General features: G+C 44.6%; 1 protein-coding gene across 1 annotated transcript in view; it reads left to right on the top strand.

Moving 5' to 3' along the window:
* FA2H (fatty acid 2-hydroxylase) overlaps positions 1-15,564 on the top strand; it is a 75,506-nt gene extending 59,942 nt beyond the window's left edge. Inside the window, exons 3-7 of the mRNA XM_074285993.1 lie at positions 5,527-5,669; positions 7,152-7,258; positions 11,079-11,251; positions 12,442-12,694; positions 13,764-15,564. Coding sequence (XP_074142094.1) covers positions 5,527-5,669; positions 7,152-7,258; positions 11,079-11,251; positions 12,442-12,694; positions 13,764-13,840 — 753 coding nt within the window. The 3' untranslated portion in view covers positions 13,841-15,564. The remainder of the gene's footprint in view (positions 1-5,526; positions 5,670-7,151; positions 7,259-11,078; positions 11,252-12,441; positions 12,695-13,763) is intronic.
* Positions 15,565-19,783: the final 4,219 nt, after the last annotated feature.

The following is a 19,783-nucleotide window of genomic DNA, read 5'->3' as shown; positions in this document are numbered from 1 at the left end:
GAGGCAAATAGGGTGAAGTGACTTGCTCAGGATCACACAGCTAAGAATCCAAATTTGTACCCCATGAGTTTTCTTGACTCTAGGCCCAGCACACTATTCATTGTGCTACCTAGCTGCCCTCTGATAAGTATCATAAAAAGGGGGGAAAATTCAAATCAAAACTTGAAGTAGAATTAAATAATTTCCTGTAGATATGTAACAAAAAGTTCAAATTTAGAACCAGAAAGAAAAAAATTAATTCCAGGGGGAAAAAAGCAAAAGCTCCCAAAATAAAGATTGATTACAAACTTAGAAATAGAAGGGGCAATTTAAATCCAGAATGAGTATCATCAATTTTGAGTCCTTGTGCATCAATAAAACAAAGCCCTAAGAAAAATATCACAGTATCACAGATGAGTGACCCCATATGTCAGAATTGTGTATATACTGTATGGGATATTTTCTGTGTACAGTGTTACACTTGAGGTATTTCATATTAGGTCTCAATGTAACCAGTCCAAACTAGTGACTAAGCCGCTTTCCTTAAGCTTACAGAAAGGCAGTGTGTTACTTTATTAACTATCCTGCTAGGGATGTAATATCCGAGTTGTTCACCTTATAGCACTCCACTGAAGCCAATAACCACATGGTCTTGTTAGAGTTTCTCTTGTATATGGTTGAGAGATTCTTTCTCTACTACACCTCCATGATTTCAAGTGGCTCTCAGAAGATCCAGGGATGCTTTGCGAAGCAGAGCTAGCAAAGAGGTGCCTCAATTTTTTATCTTGACCTCAACTGCCTCTACCTTTTTTAGGAATACTCAGATTCCTCCTAGCCCTGCTTCCTGTTGTTGGGGTATACCAAAGACCTGGGGGTACCAGGGTGTGGGCTATGGTGTCATCTTTGGAAGAATTTAGGCTCAAGCCATCTCCAAATTAAACCTGGGCATTTACTTAGGATAAGGGATGATGCACCCCGTGGGCCTCCTCCTTAAGCAAGACAAGCAATCCACCAAAGTGAGGCAAGTGTTTATATGGAGAAGGAAAGGGAAGAAGGAAAAAAAAACAGGAGAATTGAGCAGAGCAGAAACTTTGGATAATCTCAGATGAGATTTTTGCATACACCTTTGAACAATTTCAGATAAGGATGCTTGGGAAAAATCCCTGTAATATGATTGGATTGGATTTATTTTAGATAAGTATGCCTAGGAAAAGGTTATTAATGATCTTTTCATTCTAATGAGGTGGGAAGGGGGAGAGAAAGAGGGAGAAGAGAGAGAGAGTGAGAAAGAAGAGAAGAGAAGAGAGAAGAGGGAGGGAGGATTACTGAAGCTGGGTAACAGTTAAGATTCCATCACTGTGGAAATAAGCTCCTCTCTACTGCCTGAGGTTAGCTCAATTCTTCCTAATCATTACAGTGGTAACACTGTAAGATTAAGAAAGAAAAAAGGGAGCAAAAAAGGAAGAAAATGCCTCATCCTAGATCTGTGATCTTAGAGATGTTTCTCAAAAAATTCAAAGGATTCTGCCCCATGGAATGGGAAGAGATTTTCCATACTTCATCCTATTCTTCTATCCTGATTCTCTCTTGGGTTTTCTTTGGGTCAGTCAGTGTTTCCTTCCCATATGACTATTGTGGTTTTCCACTATTTGTCCTGTCTGAAAGTTGCTATTTCCATTTTCCTAGTCTACTGTCCAGTAGACCTCTGCCCGGGTTTTTACCATGGCATCATGTTGCTCCCAAAGAGATGTCAGAAACGGAATGCTTGGGCATGAACAAAAGATATGGCTGACCCAAAGTGGTATGCTTGAAGTTCTGTTCTGTTATTCAATGATAGCCAACTTTTCATGATCCCATTTGGGGTTTTCTGGAAAAGACACTGGTGTAGTTTGCCATTTCCTTTTCCAGCTCAACTTCCAGATGAGGAAACTGAAGCAAACAGGATTAAGTGACTTGCCCAGAGTCACACAACTAGGAAGCCTGGACTTGAACTCAGATCTGAGTTCCATTGCACCACCTAGCTGCCCTGCTCTGTTCTGTAAAATAATCTGTCTCATTTGATGTCCTCTGTTAGCTGATATCCTCCAAGGCCCCACCCAAAAGGCTACCTGAAATGTGGGTTACCTGTTCCATTCCTAGAATCTTTTTGTTTAAACCGTGCATGTCTTAATCATTGGCCCTTCCTTGCTCCATATCCAGGAAAGAGCAGTTCACCATGTGGTTAACTTACCCCATTGGTGTCACTCTGGGGCAGTATCTGGGGCAGTGGATATTTGACTGATGCTGCAATGTCTCCTTGCTCCCCATCGAGTACTTCCTTTTTTTGCCTTAGAACTGGAAGAAGAATAACAGTGTCAGGAGCCTCACTATGGTCCCTGTGACATCCCAGATCAAAAGGGAACCAAACTTTTCCAACACAGGTCACAGCTAGGGACACAATTGTCAGGAATTCCCAATCACTCAAACTCAACACTTTTGTTTGTCTCCTGTAGCTTCTCCCCATCCAACTCTCATAACCAATCACCAAGTCCAGTCAAATTCTTCCTATCAGCATCATCATCATAATGATAATAAACAACATTTATGTAATACTTACCATGTACCAAGCACTGTTAAATCTTTATAATCATTATCTCACTGGATCCTGCATAATGTCTCCTCTATATCATTTTCCTCCTCTCCATAGCTACAGCTGCCCCTCTGGTTCAGCTTTCATCATCTTGCTGGGAAAGCCTCCTAATTGGTCTCTGGTCTTTCTGCACATGACAGCCAGTTAAATCTCCCTGAAATACCTTCTCTTTGCGTGGGAAACTTTCAGTAGTAATAGTTTGCATTTCTAAAAGTACCCAAGGTTTGTAAAGTGCTTTCTTTATAAAAATCTTGTTAATGTATCTAAATTTAAGTGAAAATAAACGCAAGCTTATCCAAGGTCATATTACCAACATGTGTCAAAGGCAGACTTGAATCAAAGTCTACTTAATTTGCCAATCATTGCTCTTTCCAACACACCACACTTACCTCTTATGTTAGCAAAAAGAACCCTTTCCCTGTAAGATAAAGTCCAAATTCCTCACTTTGGAATCTGACATTCAAGGCCTTTTATAATCTAACCTCAGCCTTTTTTTGGAGGGGGGTAGAGAAGAATTTCAAGTTTATTTATTTAATATTTTCCCAAGTTACATTTAAGACAATTTTTTGAACATTTGTTTTAAAAATGTTTTAGGTCCCCTCCCTTATCCCTACTTCCAATCCCCATTAAGAAACCACATGTGAAATTATGTAAAACATTTCCATAAAAGTTATATTGTGAAAGAAAGCAGATTTCCTACCTTAATTTTTTTCTTTTTCTTTTTTTGCTGAGGCAATTGGGGTTAAGTGACTTGCCCAGGGTCACACAGCTAAGAAGTGTTAAGCATCTAAGGTCAGATTTAAACTCAGATCCTCCTGACTTCAGAGCTGGTGCTCTATCCACTGTGCCACCTAGCTGCCCTCCTACCTTGATTTAAAAAACAAACAAAAAAACAAAAACAAAACTCAAGAAAAATTATGTTGAAAGACAGCAAGCCAGAAAACCTGTATTCAGACACAGTGTCTTCTCTGGAAAAGACAGGATTTTTCATCATAAGTCCTTCAGTGTAGTTGTAGCTCATTGTACTGTAGAGAATGCAAAGTCATTTATGGCTGATCATCCCAGAACTTGTTATTACTTTGTACACAGTGCATTTCATTTTGCTTGAGTTCATGGAGGACTTTCCAGGTTTTTTTTTTCTGAGAGCATCCTGCTCATCATTTCTCATAGAACAATAATATTCCATGACAATTACATACCACAATATATTCAGCCAATTAATGAGCATCTCCTCAGTTTCCAATTTTTTTCCGAGAAGAGAGCTGTTATAAATATTTTTGTGCGAATTTTTCCTTTTTAAAAAAAAAAATCTCTTTTGGTATTCATGCTTAGTAGTGGTATTGTGAGGTCAAAGGATATGCATGAATTTATAGCCCTTTGGGCATAGATCATATCTTTTGATCCTTTATCAGTTGGGGCATAACCTCAACCTTACTATCCAGACTCATCTCCTGTATTCCTTAATAGTAGCAGCCTTCTGCTCTGGTCAGTCTGGTCTATTTGATAGTTTCATCTTTCCCAACTCTAAGTCTTTCTTATGCTGTTCTTCTCTCATTCAGAATGTCTCCCTGGCCTCTTCACCCCTCTTCAACCAAACTCCTGTTGATCTTCCCCTCTCTGTATACTTCTAGTACTCAGGGCCTCTATCACTCATCTTTAATGTTTTATTGTAATCTCTAATTTTTAAATAGTAATTGATGCTTTTTATTTTCATATCATAATTATTTCTGGATAAGGCCTCCTATGTCATTGTTAGACTTCCTTTGTTAAAATAATAATAATAAGCAAAATCAACTCCAATAGTAACTACATCTAAGATCATATACAGTATTTCAAAACCCAACTTTCCTACAAAAATTCCTTATCTATATCATTCAAGGGAATAATACTAGAATAAACCAGCTTACCTATCTCTGCTTCATCATTCTATCTGAATTATAAACTCTGGGAATGTAGGATGATCATTGACTTATTTTCTGTGCGTTCTATTGTGCCCAGCATGGTAGTAAGCCAAAGTCCCAACTCCACAGCTTGGCATTTCAGACTCTGCCCAGTTTGGCTCCAACCTACTTTTTTAACTTTATTTTCCATTATTTCTCTTCAAGCATTTGAGTCCAACGAGTCACTAAATTCAACATTCAGTCTCCTATTTCCATAACCTGAAATATATGCCTTCTTAATCTTCTCTTCAAATCGTAACTTCTCTTCCTTAGACCTTCTTTTCAAGGCTCAATTTCAGCTTCCTAATTTCTTGAAACCTTTCCCAAATCCTTTAGGACAAAGTGCCATTCTCCTAGCCTGAGGAAAGTATACTAAAATCTAATTGGAAAATATTTAACAAGTGAAAACATTTTTAATTTGTTGGGAAATTTGAAACAAAATAAAAATACAAAATGAGTTAAATAATGTCAATTTGAGGTATTCTAAGTCAGTATGAGACTGGCAAGGAAGAAATTTCTATTAGAGTTTGACCCCACTACTCTAGGAGACAGTATTCTCTCCCTCTGTAAATTTGTTTAGATCACTTTGGATTACTTCTTTGTCTCCTCGTTTCCTAGCTTATATTATTCTCCATGTAAGTGTTGTGTCATCTTTCAAATGGATTGTAAACTCAGGGAAGTCAGGGACTGTTATATATCTGCCTTTGAATCTGATAGCACATAGAACAATGCCTTGAATAACAATGCCTTAATAATTGTTTGTTGAAATATTTAGTAAATGCTTGGACGGATGGATGGATGGATGGATGGATAGATAGATGGATGGGTGGGTGATGAATGAATGGATAGTTGGGTGAATGTGATTGACCATGCCAGTTTGGCAGCCATAAGAGGGTCTGTATTATGGAGAGAGAAATCAGTGTAATTCGTGGCCTAGAGTGCTCTTCTGACCCATTTACTGTATCTTCTCTGTTGAAGGACCTGGTCGACTGGCAAAAACCCTTGCTGTGGCAGGTGGGCCACTTGGGAGAGAAGTATGATGAATGGGTGCACCAACCTGTGGATAGACCCCTCCGCCTCTTCCACTCAGATTTCCTAGAGGCCTGCACTAAGGCTTCTTGGTGAGTCCTGCCCTGGGTCTCCAGAAGTTGATGTCATCCCTATGTAACATTAAGCAATTATTGACAAGAAGGGCAGGAGAGGACTCAGTCTTTGTGGAAGGATCTGGCGCTCCTGAAAGCTGGAGGACTTTTCCCCGAGTCAGCTTGGGAAAAACAAGTGATCTGTGTATGGGGATGTCTGTCTTCTACATCCATGAAAATTTTCATCTTAATCATAATTCAAAATGCCAAGTGTTCAGTGGGAAAGGAGAGCAGATTTGGAGTCTGAGACTCTGGATTCAGAGCTCAGCTCTGCCCTGTATTATCTGTGACCCTCTTAATCTCTCAGTTTCCTCCTCTGTAAAATTAGGAGAAAGGTCTAGATAACCCTAAGATTTCTTCCAGCTCTAAATCTATGGCCTGTGAACAGAAGCAAATGTGATCCTAGAATTAATGATCAGAAAGTCAGATTCTAGTATTTGCCTAAGTAAATCTGCTTTTTTGTCCAGATCCCTCTTCATAGCTGAGGTCTTACTCTCCCTAAAGCAGACAAAGCAAGGTCAGATTTCTGTGCAGAATTGAGCCTCTTAGAGAGTATTTCTTGAAGCCAAAGCTCCCTCAATAGCCCCAAGATCCACCTCACTTCTGCCTCTGTGTCCTCAAGTCCATGATCTAATTGACTGAATCCCCATTATGCAAGTGGAGACAGTCATTCAGTACTTCTCTGAGATAGCTCTAGGTTTCCAGCAACAAACATTTATTAAGCACTTGCTGTATAAAGAACAATGTCCTTGGTGCAGGGAGGAATAGGGGACTGGACAGGCTGACAAAGCTTAGGGGAAACCCCCTTCCCTCATAGAGCTTTAAACTATATCGTTCTCGGGGCAGCTAGGTGGTGCAGTGGTTAGAGCACCAGCCCTGAATTCAGGAGGACCTGATTTCAAATCTGGTCTCAGACACTTAACACTTCCTAGCTGTGTGACCCTGGGCAAGTCATTTAACCCCAGCCTGGGGGGGGGGGGGGAGAACCACTATATCATTCTCAGAAAAACTGAGTAATTAGGATTCCTCCTGGGCCCTACACAGGGCTACACCTCATAAACTGGGCCATAACCCTGGGGCTAGAAATGTTTTTGCACAGCAAGAGGGTAACTGGTCAGCATGATGTCAGGAGTGTCTCCTGAAGTGAGGGCTGGTATGTTCTGTCCACTCTCCTTCCCACCTTCAGGCTTTAGTTCCCCTTGGAGCTCTCTCTCCTTCCACTAACCCCACTGCTACAAAAAGCCAACATCAATGCTCTTAGCTTATGCCTCCCGGCTCTGAGGCAAGCCTCTAATCTGTCCACGGATGGCCACACGGTCCCCTCTGACTCCAGGCCTTCCCATGAATCATCTTATCCCCTCTGCTCTCCCCCGATACATCTCTGAGGAAGCCAGACCCTCCTCTTCACAAGTCCCCTTTGGGACCCTCTCTTTTTTTCTCACCTCTGTGGCCCTTCTACAGGTATATCGTTCTCGCTGTATGGTCCCCATTGGTGATGTACCTCACCTGGTTCTACTTTAGATCCCTCACTCGAGACAACGTCCGGCTCTTCTCATCATTCACCACAGGTACCAGATCCTCAGGAAGCTCATTTGCCTATCACTATGTTGGGAGGGAGGCCATCTGATTTTTCTTATCCAGTTTCTTTTGCCCATTTGGGAGGAAACATCCCTGAGTATTCATCCCAATAGTTATCAGCAGAAAAGCTCAAGACAGAAGGATTTGGCTATGGTCTCTCCCCCAAAAAAGCTAGTATTGGTCAAACCAGGGAATCCTTAGGAAAAAAATAATAGGGGGATTATACAGACTAGGTTAAGCAAAGAGGAAGAAACTTACTCCTCAAGACAGAGTATCTAGTCTAGAGCAAGCTCTGGGAATTGGGATGTGATGACATAAAAGATGCTTCATTAAACACCAGTCATTCAACAAGCATCTATTAAGTGCTATTTGTGTGCCATGCACTGTGCCAAACAGCTCTGGCTTTGAGAAGCTTGTATTCTAATGGGAGATTGTTCCAAAACTACATAAAACAAACCCAAGATGTCTGAGCAGCTGGAGGGATCAAGGAAGCCTTCATTAAAAAGATAGTACTTGATGCTCCATGTGGTTGATGTATTCAGAGTAGCCATTCATGGTTCCAAATGATATGTTTGGGGTTCAGCACCAAATATTGGGGTTCAGACATGTGAAGAATTCACAATGACCATTCTCTCTGGCAAAAGGTAGGTTTATTTAGGAGAAGTTACTGAAAAAATGAAGAGATACGATAGACACCAGGAATGGTAAATATGCCAGAGCATAAAGTTAGACATCAAAGTGGTTTTTACATTTAACAATGGGGAAAGACAAGTTCCTTAGTGGAACTCACTATTAACCAGGAGAAAAGGTATATACTCCCTGAGGTGGAACATGCCCTTAACTAACAGGCTAAATCCACAGAGGAGTTTAGCAGTAAGAAGTAGAAAATTGAGGAGAAAAACGTCACCAGACAGAACACCAACAAAGATGGCGTGAGCCAGGGACGGATTTCTAGGGGAAATTTGACCTCAGGGGTTGACATAACTTGAATTTCTGACTGGATATAATAGGTGGGGCTACCACAACCTCCATAGAAGGGAGGCTATAAGGTTAAACGGATCCCCATCAGTGCCTTTCCCTGCTTGCCTCAGGGAGTAATTTTTTCAGTACCTCAGGCTCTCTCTGCCAAGCCCACCTAGTAACCCAGGACCTCAACTGAATCCAGTAGCCTCTGTTTGTCTGAGTCTTCTGGTACTTTCCCACACCACACCCCAGTTTGGGAGCTTCCAAACTCAGACTGGGAGGTAGCAGTGGACATGAGGACATGAGGAGCCTGGGAGGGAAGGGAAGCAAAAGAAGGAAGCCTGAATCCATAAATTGGCAAGTAGAGCCATGACCCATCTTTTAAGTCTGGGCTCTTCTTTCTGCTCCCCTTCATCCTTTCCACTGGGGAAAAATCAGAGATTCTCTCCTAAGCAGTTTAGTGCCCAAGCCTCTGCCAGGTGTGCCAAGGGAAGGAATTTATTAAGTTTATCAAGTTCCCGCTATATACAAAGTTGAGGAATACCCCAAAGGTAACTGAGTGCATGGGATGGGTGTGAGCTAGCGGAGACACATTGTGGAGAAGAAGCAATCTAGAGGATGTCATCAGAGAAGGCATGGCTTGGGGGGAGGGGACAGAACTGGTCCAGAAGGGGTTGTCCGTCCCCATGCCCCATTCACAGCCGCGAGATAGCAAGCGAACGTGAGGAAGGGCAAGCGCAGAGGCCGAGTCGGCAAGGGTTAACAAGCTGTCAGCCCCAGGGCCCGGCTGCCAGGGCCACTGCTCCCGACCCACGCTGAATAGCTCCTGGACAGGGCAGGGCTTGTTGCTCAGAAATTCTGCTGCCTGAATTGCCCACTGTCTGCCTTGGACTCCCCAAACAATGGCAGACAGTGGTAGGGCTGCTTGGAGACTGGCTGGAGGAGGAGGGGCAGGGGGCGGGCAGGGAAGAGAAACTGAAGCTTTGGCTGGCATCCCTTCCCTCAGCTCTGAAGGTGCCACTCAGTACCAGCTCCAGGGCAGGGGCGGGCAGGGGGTGATGCTGGGGTGAGGAGGTGGGCAGATTCTTGACCTATAGGAATAGGCTTCCCTAAGTGGTGGGGACCACAGTGGAGACACTTTTTTGGCCTCAGGCCTCAAATGACTTTATGGCTTATGAAAGACTCAGCCAGAAGGCTGGGTTTTGCATTAAAGGCCCTGATGAAAAGTGAAGCTAGCAAAACAAAGCCAGACTACCAGGATTCGAACCCTTTCATTGATGGAGGCCTGCAAGTATGTAAACTCCCACATATCTGCCCTCACCTTACTTGTGTTCTTGTTGTTTTCCATTTAACTTCTTTCAATTAACAAGTATTTATTTTCCTTTATAACACGTATGTGTAATCAAATTAAGACACGTACCCACATTGACCAGACCAACTTTTTCATCCCTCGAACGTGGGCATCTAGTTAGGGCCCCTCCTCCATGGCTGTGATGTCCTGCCTTTCGGAAGGAAGCTCTATCTGAGAAGCAAGGGAGCCTCAGCGTGGGGGCAGCTCCCTCAATGAAACTCTCTCTTGTTATCTCCCTACCCAAATCAGCCCTTGGGCTTGTCTGCATCCCTGCTGTGTGCCAGGAGAGCAGAAGCTGTCGTGGGCAAGAACTGCTTTAGTTCTGATATTCCCAGGGCACCTCATATGTAATCAATATGTGGAGGATCAATCAGTAAGCGTTCAGTAAGTTCCTCCAGCGCTCCTGAGGTTACAAAGTCAGAAATCAAACTACCTCTGATTTCAGGGGGCTTACCCTCGACTAGGGAAACCACATGTTCTTTTTTTTAAGTTTATTTTTAATACAGCTTGCTTTATGAATTATATTGGGAGAGAAAAATCAGAGCAAACAGGAAAAACCATGGGAGAGATTAAAAAAAAAGAAGAAGAAGAAGTGGACATAGCATAGGTTGATTTACATTCAGTCTCATTAGTTCTTTCTCTGGTTGCAGATAGCACTTTCTGTCCCAAGTCTTTTGGGATTGCTTTGAATCACTAAACCGCTAAGAACCAAGCCTGTATTAGTTGATCATCGCACAATCTTGCTGTTATCGTGTACAATGTATTCCCACTTCTGCTTGTTTTGCTCAGCATCAGTTCATGTAAATCTTTCCAGGCCTGTCTAAAATCAGCTTAAAATCATATGTTCTAGAGCTAGTAGATAAACATAAACACAAGGGAATTTGTGAGAAACAGCGTCCTCTCATACAGCCTGATCAAAAAGTCCAGTCCTCTCCCAGGGAGCCAGGTCTCAAGGTCCAGTTTAGCTTTTGTTTGCCTAATGGAAGTGTTGACAAAGTACTCTTATGAGTAAGCTGAGGTTTAGTGATCTGCCGTGTCCCACAGCTAAAAGCAGTAACTAATGATTGAATCAGAGGTGTCCAGACTCCAGTGAAAGCTTTGAACCCTTCCTATCTCCATTCCCCAAGCCCCACTAATAATCCAAGGAGGTGAGATTCAACTTGCTCTGTTTGGCTCCAAAAAAAAAGAACTAGCTTGGAGCTGGCGAGGATGGGAGGAGAAGTGGCAACGAGACTGATTTCCATTTTTAAGAGAAATTTTCCCAACAATTTGAGTTGGTCAGAAATGGAGGTGCCTCCGGAGGTGGTGGATGCCCCATCACTCTTCAGTGAAGGCCAGGTGGCCACTTTGGGGGATACTAGGGACTCCTCTTCAGATAGTGAGGGACGAGATGGCCATCAAGCTCTCTTGCCTTGGGGGTCTATGATATTTGGCCCAACACCTGCTCTGTGCATCCGTTACCTTGACCCAGCTCACCGCCTTCTCTCTCCATACAGAGTACTCCATCCCTGTGTCCAAGTACGTATTCCCATTTTTCTTTTGTTTGGGGCTGTTGATGTGGACTGCCGTAGAATACGTCCTCCACCGCTTCCTGTTCCACATGAAGCCACCTGCTCGCAACTCTTACCTCATCATGTTCCACTTCCTCATCCATGGCCAGCACCACAAGGTGAGGGGTCCTAGGGAGAGGCTGGGGCAGGCGGTCCCTTCCCTTCCCCTCCTATAGGATAAATCTTCACGGAAGGGATTGGGCACGGGATGCCCAGCCCCAGCTGCCATCCTCCGTCATGAGCACCAAAGGCTTCGAAGAGGGACGGGATGGGGTGGGGGGAAAGACCATGGGAGTTCTGGAAGTCCTCCTGACCTGAACTGAGGCTGTCAGAAGGTAAAAACACAGCTGAGGTCCTAGGCTGTGAACAGCAGAGTAAGGTTAAGGTCATCTGGTGGGTAGACACAGCTGATGAGAGAATCATGGAGGAGGCAAGATCCATCTCTGGCGTCCTCCTGCTCCTCACCTAGTGTTCTCAAGCTTCCTCTTGGCTCCCTGGGGCCATGTCTGCCCTCCTCCTGTTCTAGGCTGTCCTTTTCAACTCAGGCCCATTTCCCCATAGCTCTATTCTCTCTCTCTATTCCTATGAGTCATATAGATTAGTGAATCCAACCCAATATGGCAGCCAGCTGATCGGGCACGCCTTCCCATTCACATCCCTCGCCATCTGTCACAATGTGCGTCTCTGATCAAGGGCATTTCAGGGAGCGATTTCTTCCGGCAGGGAGGACTTTCCGTCCTTCCCAAGTCCATAGTGGCCACCTTTTGTCACAGACTGTCTGGGAAGGGGGATGTGAAAACAAATTTGACTTGAACTCCAAAAGTGCTGTCCCCAAACTTAGGGCCATACCCGGCAGCCCATCTTGACTTGGGAAGTGCGGTGAGAGGTCAGAAGAACCACTGAATGGTCCCGGGAGGCCCAATCGTATCATTGTATAGGAAGTAGATTTTAACTCAGTAGGAAGATAAACTTGTTGGTCATTAGAATTGTCCAAGAGTTGCCTGGGATGCCCGGGAGAGGGATTGAGTTCTCTGTCACCAGAGGTCTCCAAGCAGAAGCTAAATGGTCATTGTCAGGGGTATCGTAGAGGGGATCCCTGCCCAGGAAGGAGGTGGACTATTTGGCCTCCCGAGGTCCTAAGCCTGCACCACGTCATGGGAAGGAGGTGGCCTCCTTGGGCGGTTGCCAGTATAGGTACCAGCTCAGGACGTCCAACCTGGAGACTGGCAGGAGGTGGGCCTAGAGCCGTCAGCCCCCCAGACCTGGCCTGGGGAGAGCTGGGCCGTCTGACGGGTCTCTCTGTTCCTAGTCCCCGTACGACGGCTCCCGCCTGGTCTTCCCCCCTCTGCCTGCTTCCCTGATGATCATCTGCACCTACTTAATCCTCCGCATCTTCCTCCCTGAGACCCTGGCGGGCATCGTCTTCACGGGCGGCCTCCTGGGCTACATCACCTATGACATGATTCACTACTACCTGCATTATGGGTCGCCGTCCAAGGGCACCTATCTGTACAAGATGAAGGCCTACCATGTCAAACACCACTTTGAACACCAGAAGTCAGGTAGGAGGGCTGGGCCAGGGAGTAGGACCTCTCTAGTCCTGAGCAGCAGAGCTAAGATAAAGGGAGCAGTCCCCCACCCCAGCTTGGCAGGGGGTGTCCTGGAGGGGAGCAGGACAGAAGCAGCGATGCAGTGTTACTGCCCCGGGTCTCCCTTTCACAGCAGCTGGGCAGTTGGCCCCCCAAGAGGGCCAGTGACATCTTGGGGTGATGGCTTTGGACTGAGTGAGGCAGAACTGTCCAAGTCTGCTCCAGAGCACTAGAGCTAAAAGGGCCTCGGAAGAGACTCTCTCATCCAAGAGGTCTTTTCTGTGCCGTGGACTCAGCAGGCTGGGGAAGCCCACAGCCCCTCAAAATCGTGTTTTTATTTGGTTTTGGCGGGGGAGGCTCTCAGGGTTAAGTGGCCTGCTCAGAGTCCCACAGCTAGTCAGTGTCTGAGGCAGATTTGAGTTCAGGTCCTCCGGACTGCAGGGCTGGTGCGCTCTCTACTGCGCCATCCAGCTGCCCCAGAATCATGGATTCGTATCTTTTTAATTAATCTTCTTATTTATTTTCAGCCAACTGTGACAGTTTGGCTTTTTCAAAATCATGTTTTAAGTACATAAAATAAAATATGTAAGATTACAAAGGAAAACAATTATTTCAATACAGTTATCATTTTTTTTTAAGTTTGTGATTTGTCACTATATCTAGCAAAGGGTATAAATAGCAACAGTAATTTTGAAGCATTGATGAGCATGAATTAGATATTTCAGGATTTCTGCAACATCTTTAATGTGTTCTGAAAATATCTCTGGGTGACAGAGGGATATATCTCAAACATAGTTCTGGTTTGTTGCCCATATTCATGATTGTAGAAAATGTTCAATTAGAATTAGAGCTCTGGGAAAATAAAGATGTAAATTTTGCATTTAAGGAAACTGAGGCGGGGGTGTGTATGAAGTGAATGGCTCAGGGTCACCCAGTAAGAGTCTGAGGCAGAAGTTGAATTCGAGTCCTGACTCCAAGGTTAACGCTATCTACAGTGACACTCCTCCATTCTTCTGACTTTGCCCCTTTTCTCCCTCTCCAGGGTTTGGCATCTCCTCCAAGATGTGGGATGTTTTCTGCCATACCCTCATTCCAGAGACCTCGGAGAAGGAGCAGTAACACCTTCCCAGCCCCCCTGCTTTTTTCATCCCGGAACCACCCTTCCTCCCTCCCGGCTAACACTTCCTCCCCTCACCCTTTAGCTGGTGACCCCTGCGGGGTGCTTGGGACACTGAGTGGGTCAGTCTCACTGGCCCAAGGAGAGGGGGTAGTGATTCCCCGAGGATCAGAGGGACCGCTTCCTAGCCAATCCCCAAAAAGTGAAGGAGTTCTTCCCAAGACTCCCAGGAACCGAGAGACCCCAGCTCGCCCTTGGAGCACCCTCCCGGAAACCTGCCCACCCGACTCACTGGGCTGCTAACACGCGAACAGGCCGACCGTGGCCTCAGTCCTGAAGCAGAGTCCAAACCACCTCCAGCCCTAGAGAGGAGTGAAGGAAACAGACCCCATGGGAGGAGGAGCAAGGAGCCCAGCCGATGGCGGGCAGAGAGGGACTGCCCTCAGGCCCCTTCTAGCCTCAAGTGCCTAGGGCTCCCTTGTAAGAAAACCCTGATGATGTCCATGACCGTGGCCTCTATGGTACAAGAGTCCACTCAGCCGGTGGCTCCTCCCGTCTCCCTTACTCCCTCCTGGAGCACTTCTTTCATTTCCCTTCAGGGGAAGGAGCAAGCTGGTCCCTCCACTTTCTTGCTTCAAGGAGACGGCAGGGCAAGGCCTGAAATACATGAAGGGTTCTCACTCATTGCCCATGTTCTCCTGTCGATAACTCCCTCAGTGCCTAAGTCTGAGGCTGGCTCTGCCCAGCTGCCTACGGCAGGTATCCACTACAAGTGCCAATTCTAAAGCCAACTAAGTGCCTCCCGGACCCACGGCCTAGGGCCTGGCAGGCATTCAGGAAGAGCCTGGGGACCGTTCACTCACCCCCTTATGCTGGGCCCCCAGTCCCTACCCCTGACTTCTCAGAAGCGCAGAGTCCACAGGTGCTAGGGGTCCGCTGGAAGGCCAGCCAAAGTTATCGCCTCTTCCCCTCCATCACTAGGACTCTGTGCTGAGAAGTCACCCTTGTTGAGGACCCCTAGCCAAGGGGAGGCAGGCAGTACCACAGCCTGTTGGGAAGGTGAACGGCCAAGGTGCCCTCTTTCCTCATCCTCCCTTTTCGCAGACCAGTCTAGCACCTGGCAACAGTCCCATCACTCCATCTTCCTAGGGCCTCGGTCACCTTCCTCCTAGCACCTCCAGGCGTGCCGAGATGGATGGCCGTGGGAGTCAGCATCTTGGGGCCTTCATCTTCCCTGTTCTCCCAGCTCCCAGTTTTGCCCATCTAGCCCGACTGCCCTCTCTCTGTATCCTGCTTCAGGCCCATGACATGAAGCACCCTCCTCTTCCTCATAACCAAACTCCTCACTGCTTGAAAGCGGGTCTTATGTCTAAGCCGTTTGAATTCTCCTTGCTTGGCTTTGGGCCAAGTTTGGGTTTCACTGCTGCCTTTCCTAACTCCATGTATGGACCTCTGTGTAAGTTTTGTTTTTCTTGTTGGTTTGTTGGTTTTTGTTTTTTTTTCCCCTATTCCCATCCTCAAACAGTTAATTCTTGAAAGTTAAAAAAAAAAATCCACTAAATATCAAAAGACATGGTTTGGGCTGATCTTGTGATTTCTAATGTTTACCATGGAGCTATTTAAAGGTTTTGGAAGAAGTCTATAGAGTTGTAGTTGTGAAATAAAGATGTAAATATTGTTTATTTTGAAAAATAAAACTTAAAAAACCCTCAAATCAAACAATAAAGACTTTATTGTTATCTGTTGGAGCTGCGGGTGAGCTGGGGACAGAATTCCCCTAGCAGGCTGACTCATACAGAGTCTATCCCAATCCAGCTGGCTTTCCTATAGGAGAAGGAAAAAGATTTGGGCAGGAGCTTTCTACAGGGGAAATGGGGAAAATGAGAAGTGAGCTCTAGGAGGAGACAGAAGACCATTTCCCTTCCCTCACCGTGCACTAGTGGCAGCCTTCACCCCCAGCTCTCCGCCTTGCCCCTGAGCTGGAGCCCCCTTAAACTGACCACCCAAAATACACTTCCCCTTGGCTCCTGATCAAAAGGAGAACTTGGGCCAGAGCTAGGGGATGGCAACATGATGAAGAAACTCCTTCCAAACAGTCAAATTCAAAAAAGGGCCACATAAAACCTTCAGCAGGAAATTGAAAATACTATTTTCCTGACTATCTTAAAGGTCTAATAATGTGGCGCTGCCATTCTTGTGTTGAGGAGATTGTTGTTGGGAAAATGTATGAAGTGATTAGTGGAGAATGAGTACAATATAAAAAAGAGAGTTCTTAAACTGTTTTGTGTGTCCTGGACCCCTTTGCCCAGCAACCTGAGGGACCCCTTCTCCAAATAAAGGTTTGAATGCACAAAATAAAATACATACAAAGGAAATGAAGTATGGTGAAATCGTTATCAAAATAAACTGTAAAACAAGTTCATGGCCCCCAAAGTTTTAAGAACCCCTGAACTTAAGCCAATCTGTAATTGACCCATTTAAGCAGCTCTTCGTTCTGTTCCCCCAAAACTGAGAGGCTGACTCAAAATTCTCTGCTGGAGCTGCTATGGACAGTGAAGCTATGGAGTTAGAATTATGGGATAATAATAACAATAGCATTTCTATTAAGGTTTGTAAAGTGCTTTACAGATGTCTCATGAGATCCTCACAACAACCCCCTGACACAGGTGCTATTACAGTCCTGTTTTACGGAGGAGGAAACTGAGTCCAAAAGGGGTTACGTGCCCGGGTTCACACAGCTTGTAAGGCAGGATTAGTCAGGGCTTCCTGATTCCATGATCCCCACATTGCACCACCCAGACAAGTAGAAAATTGAAAATAAGATCACATGGGAAAGGAAGAATTTCCTACTCTGGGGTGGGGGGAGGAAGGAAACAATGAACCCGTTGAGCAGGGATCAGCCAGGAGCCAATTGTGGGCTCTCTGGGCAGGGCTGAGGCTTGGTAGGTGCTTCCAAGGTGCATGTCTGTGACTAAGACTGGAGGGTGGATCAGGAGAATTGAGATGGATAGCACTGGGCTGGGCAGAACAAATTCTGGAACTCTGCAAAACAGAAAGCTGGGTGGAAAGGGTCAGAGACAATTTAAGATGGAAGGTGGCGTTTGACAAGGCAGCCACACCTGTGATGGAGACCAGGCACGCCAAAAGGGTGAGGTCAGGGCAGCAGCTGGAATTGCTCCTAGAGACGCTGTCAGAGGCTTCTTTTCACAGGAGACACTAGAGTTCCCCGGACCGTCCGTCCAGATCTTACAGGTGCCTGATCTTTCTGAATCCTGAATCTGCTGAGGGAGGAGGCTTCTAGGATTCAGAACTGAAAAGAATTGTCAAGGGGACCCAGGCCAGGGCCCTGGCTAGTATCTTTCCATATAATGAGATAACATGAGAAAAGACACCGGGGTTGGGAAAGATCAAAGGCAAAAAGAAAGGGGGATGGCAGAGGATGAGAGGGACAGATTGTGTCATGGAAGCCACAAACAAGAGTTTGGACAGACTTCATGAGACAGTGACAGACAGAAGGACCTGGAGAGAATGAATGAACAACAAACTCCTCTTTCCATTATAATAAAACAGCTAGCATTTATACAGTGTTTTAAAATTTACAAAACACTTTGCAAATAGATGATTTTATTCTCAACACAATCCTGCTATTATCCTCACTTTTCAGATAAGGAAACTGAGGCAGGGTTGGCACAGCTAACAAGTGTCTGAGGCAGATTGGATCTCAGAACTTCCTGACCTCACATCCAAATCTCTCTCCACCACACCAACAATCGGGCACCAAATTAAACTCCAAAGCTAGAATTTCTCATGCTGTGGTCAGAGCAATAATATGTGGAATTTTGGAAATGGCACATAATATTATGAAACAAGTAGAATTCAAAGTGGAAATCCTCATGCTCTAAGGTATGATGGATAATGAGAGCATATATGTGCCAGACAATAAGTCATTTAGTAAACAGGAAGGGAAAATGGGAATGTCATCACAAGGGCCAGAGTGCTGAAACTGCTGTGACAGTGGGCCTAGACGCTTGCAGAATCTGGAATTCATCCAGCTCCCCACTTCCTCCTGCCCTAATTCTAAGGCTGCTCTGCTTGAGTTTCCCTTCCTTCATGACTTAAGTTAGGCTGGTGGTAGGTGCTAGGTGACAAGGGAAAAAATTAAATAGTCTCTGACCTTAAGAAATTGATATTTTATAGAGGAGATATATTTATCTACGCATATGTGTAATAAGGATTATGCACAAAGGACAATACTAATAGCCCATTGGGGTTTACAAAAGTTTTTCCATATATTATCTCATTTCATCCTCTTTTAGGGAGATATACTCATCACCACTTTTGGTAGCTAAGTGGTACCCTAGTGCATATACCATACTGCCAGACCTGGAGTCAGGAAGATTCGTCATCTCTAGTTCAAATCTGCCCTGAGACACAACACAATTGTGGAAAAATCATTTAACCCTGCTTGTTTCTGTTTCCTTCTTTGAAAAATGGGTTAGAGAAGGAAATGGCAAACCAAGAAAATCCCAAATAAGGTCACAAAGAGACATGACTGAAAAATGACAACAACAGCTCTCAATTTATTGTTATTTTCCCCCTGGGCCTGGAATGCTAGTTATAATGATTTACAGAGATCAAGTCATACTGTTCTCTACAATTTCTCATTGGGGATCTCGGCTTCTTAGGGTTGCCATTTTCCCGTATCCATGAGCAACAGAGAGAGAGCTGGATAATGGGAAATAAGTGACATCCTGAGAGCGTCATGGAATTGAACGCGTCTAGGAGCAATTTTCTGGAGGTTTCGTCCTTGAGAGAGGCTTTTATCAAGAGACGGGAGTGCCTTGGAGCCCGAACTGCTAGTTCCCATGCTGAAGAGCAGCCACTGACTGGGGACTGTGATGCTGTGGTGACAGGAACCACACAGACTGCCCCAGGCAGGAATTCTGTCTGCTGGTTGTCAGGAGAATCACTTCCTGAACCCACAGTGCCAGGAGACCCAGACAGCAATGCTCGGCAGAGCAAGACATACATTCCTCGTCTCTTCTTCCTTTTCCATGAATTGTAGACGGGGAAAGAGGTTTGGAAATAAAATTGAATAGGGGTCTCCATATAGAAGCTATTCTTTTCTTTTCATTTTGCTCTATTTAATAAATATGGCCACAGTCTGCTGATTACCTTCATGTACAAATATGGGATCATGCAAAGAAAGGAAATTACAGATTGAGGGTATGGATAGAGCCATAGATTTTCTATTTTTAATATTCTTAAGTAATATTTCATAATATCCCATAGATTAATTTGGAATCCAGACAACATGGATTTCAAATTGCTCTGTGCCATTTGGGGAATCACATGATGAGCTTTCTGCCTGGATAACTGTTAAAGTGACACATTGTTTTTCAGAATTAAGAATCAAGGCTACTCTCTAATTTTGTCCGCATGCATTTTGGATTTCCTTCACAGGCTAATGGTACACTATTTCAAAATCTGATTCTTTTTGTACAGCAAAACAACTGTTTGGACATGTATACATATATTGTATTTAATTTATACTTTAACATCTTTAACCTGTATTGGTCAACCTGCCATGGGGGGGGGGAGCGAAGGAGGGGAAAAATTAGAACAAAAGGTTTGGCAATTGTCAATGTTGTAAAATTACCCATGCATATATCTGGTAAATAAAAACCATTAAAATAAAAAAATACAAAAAAAAAGAAAGGAATTAAGGCTACTAACATAATGGTAGCACCCCTTATTTCATATGCATGCCCATAGATGGCACTAGAATTTTTTTGCACTTCAGAGAAAATTGAAATTTTTTATTTGAAAAGGAATTGTAATGAGAAATATAAAATTTCTTCCTTCCCCCACCAAATTACAATAGAAAAAAAAAGATAATGGATAAAGAAAGGGGGGAAAAGGGGCTAAAGCTAATAAAAATAATG

Source organism: Sminthopsis crassicaudata, chromosome 2 (assembly GCF_048593235.1).
Source record: "Sminthopsis crassicaudata isolate SCR6 chromosome 2, ASM4859323v1, whole genome shotgun sequence".
NCBI lineage: Eukaryota > Metazoa > Chordata > Mammalia > Dasyuromorphia > Dasyuridae > Sminthopsis > Sminthopsis crassicaudata.
Note: the sequence above shows the minus strand (reverse complement) of the source record. Positions and strands in the feature narration are given on the sequence as shown.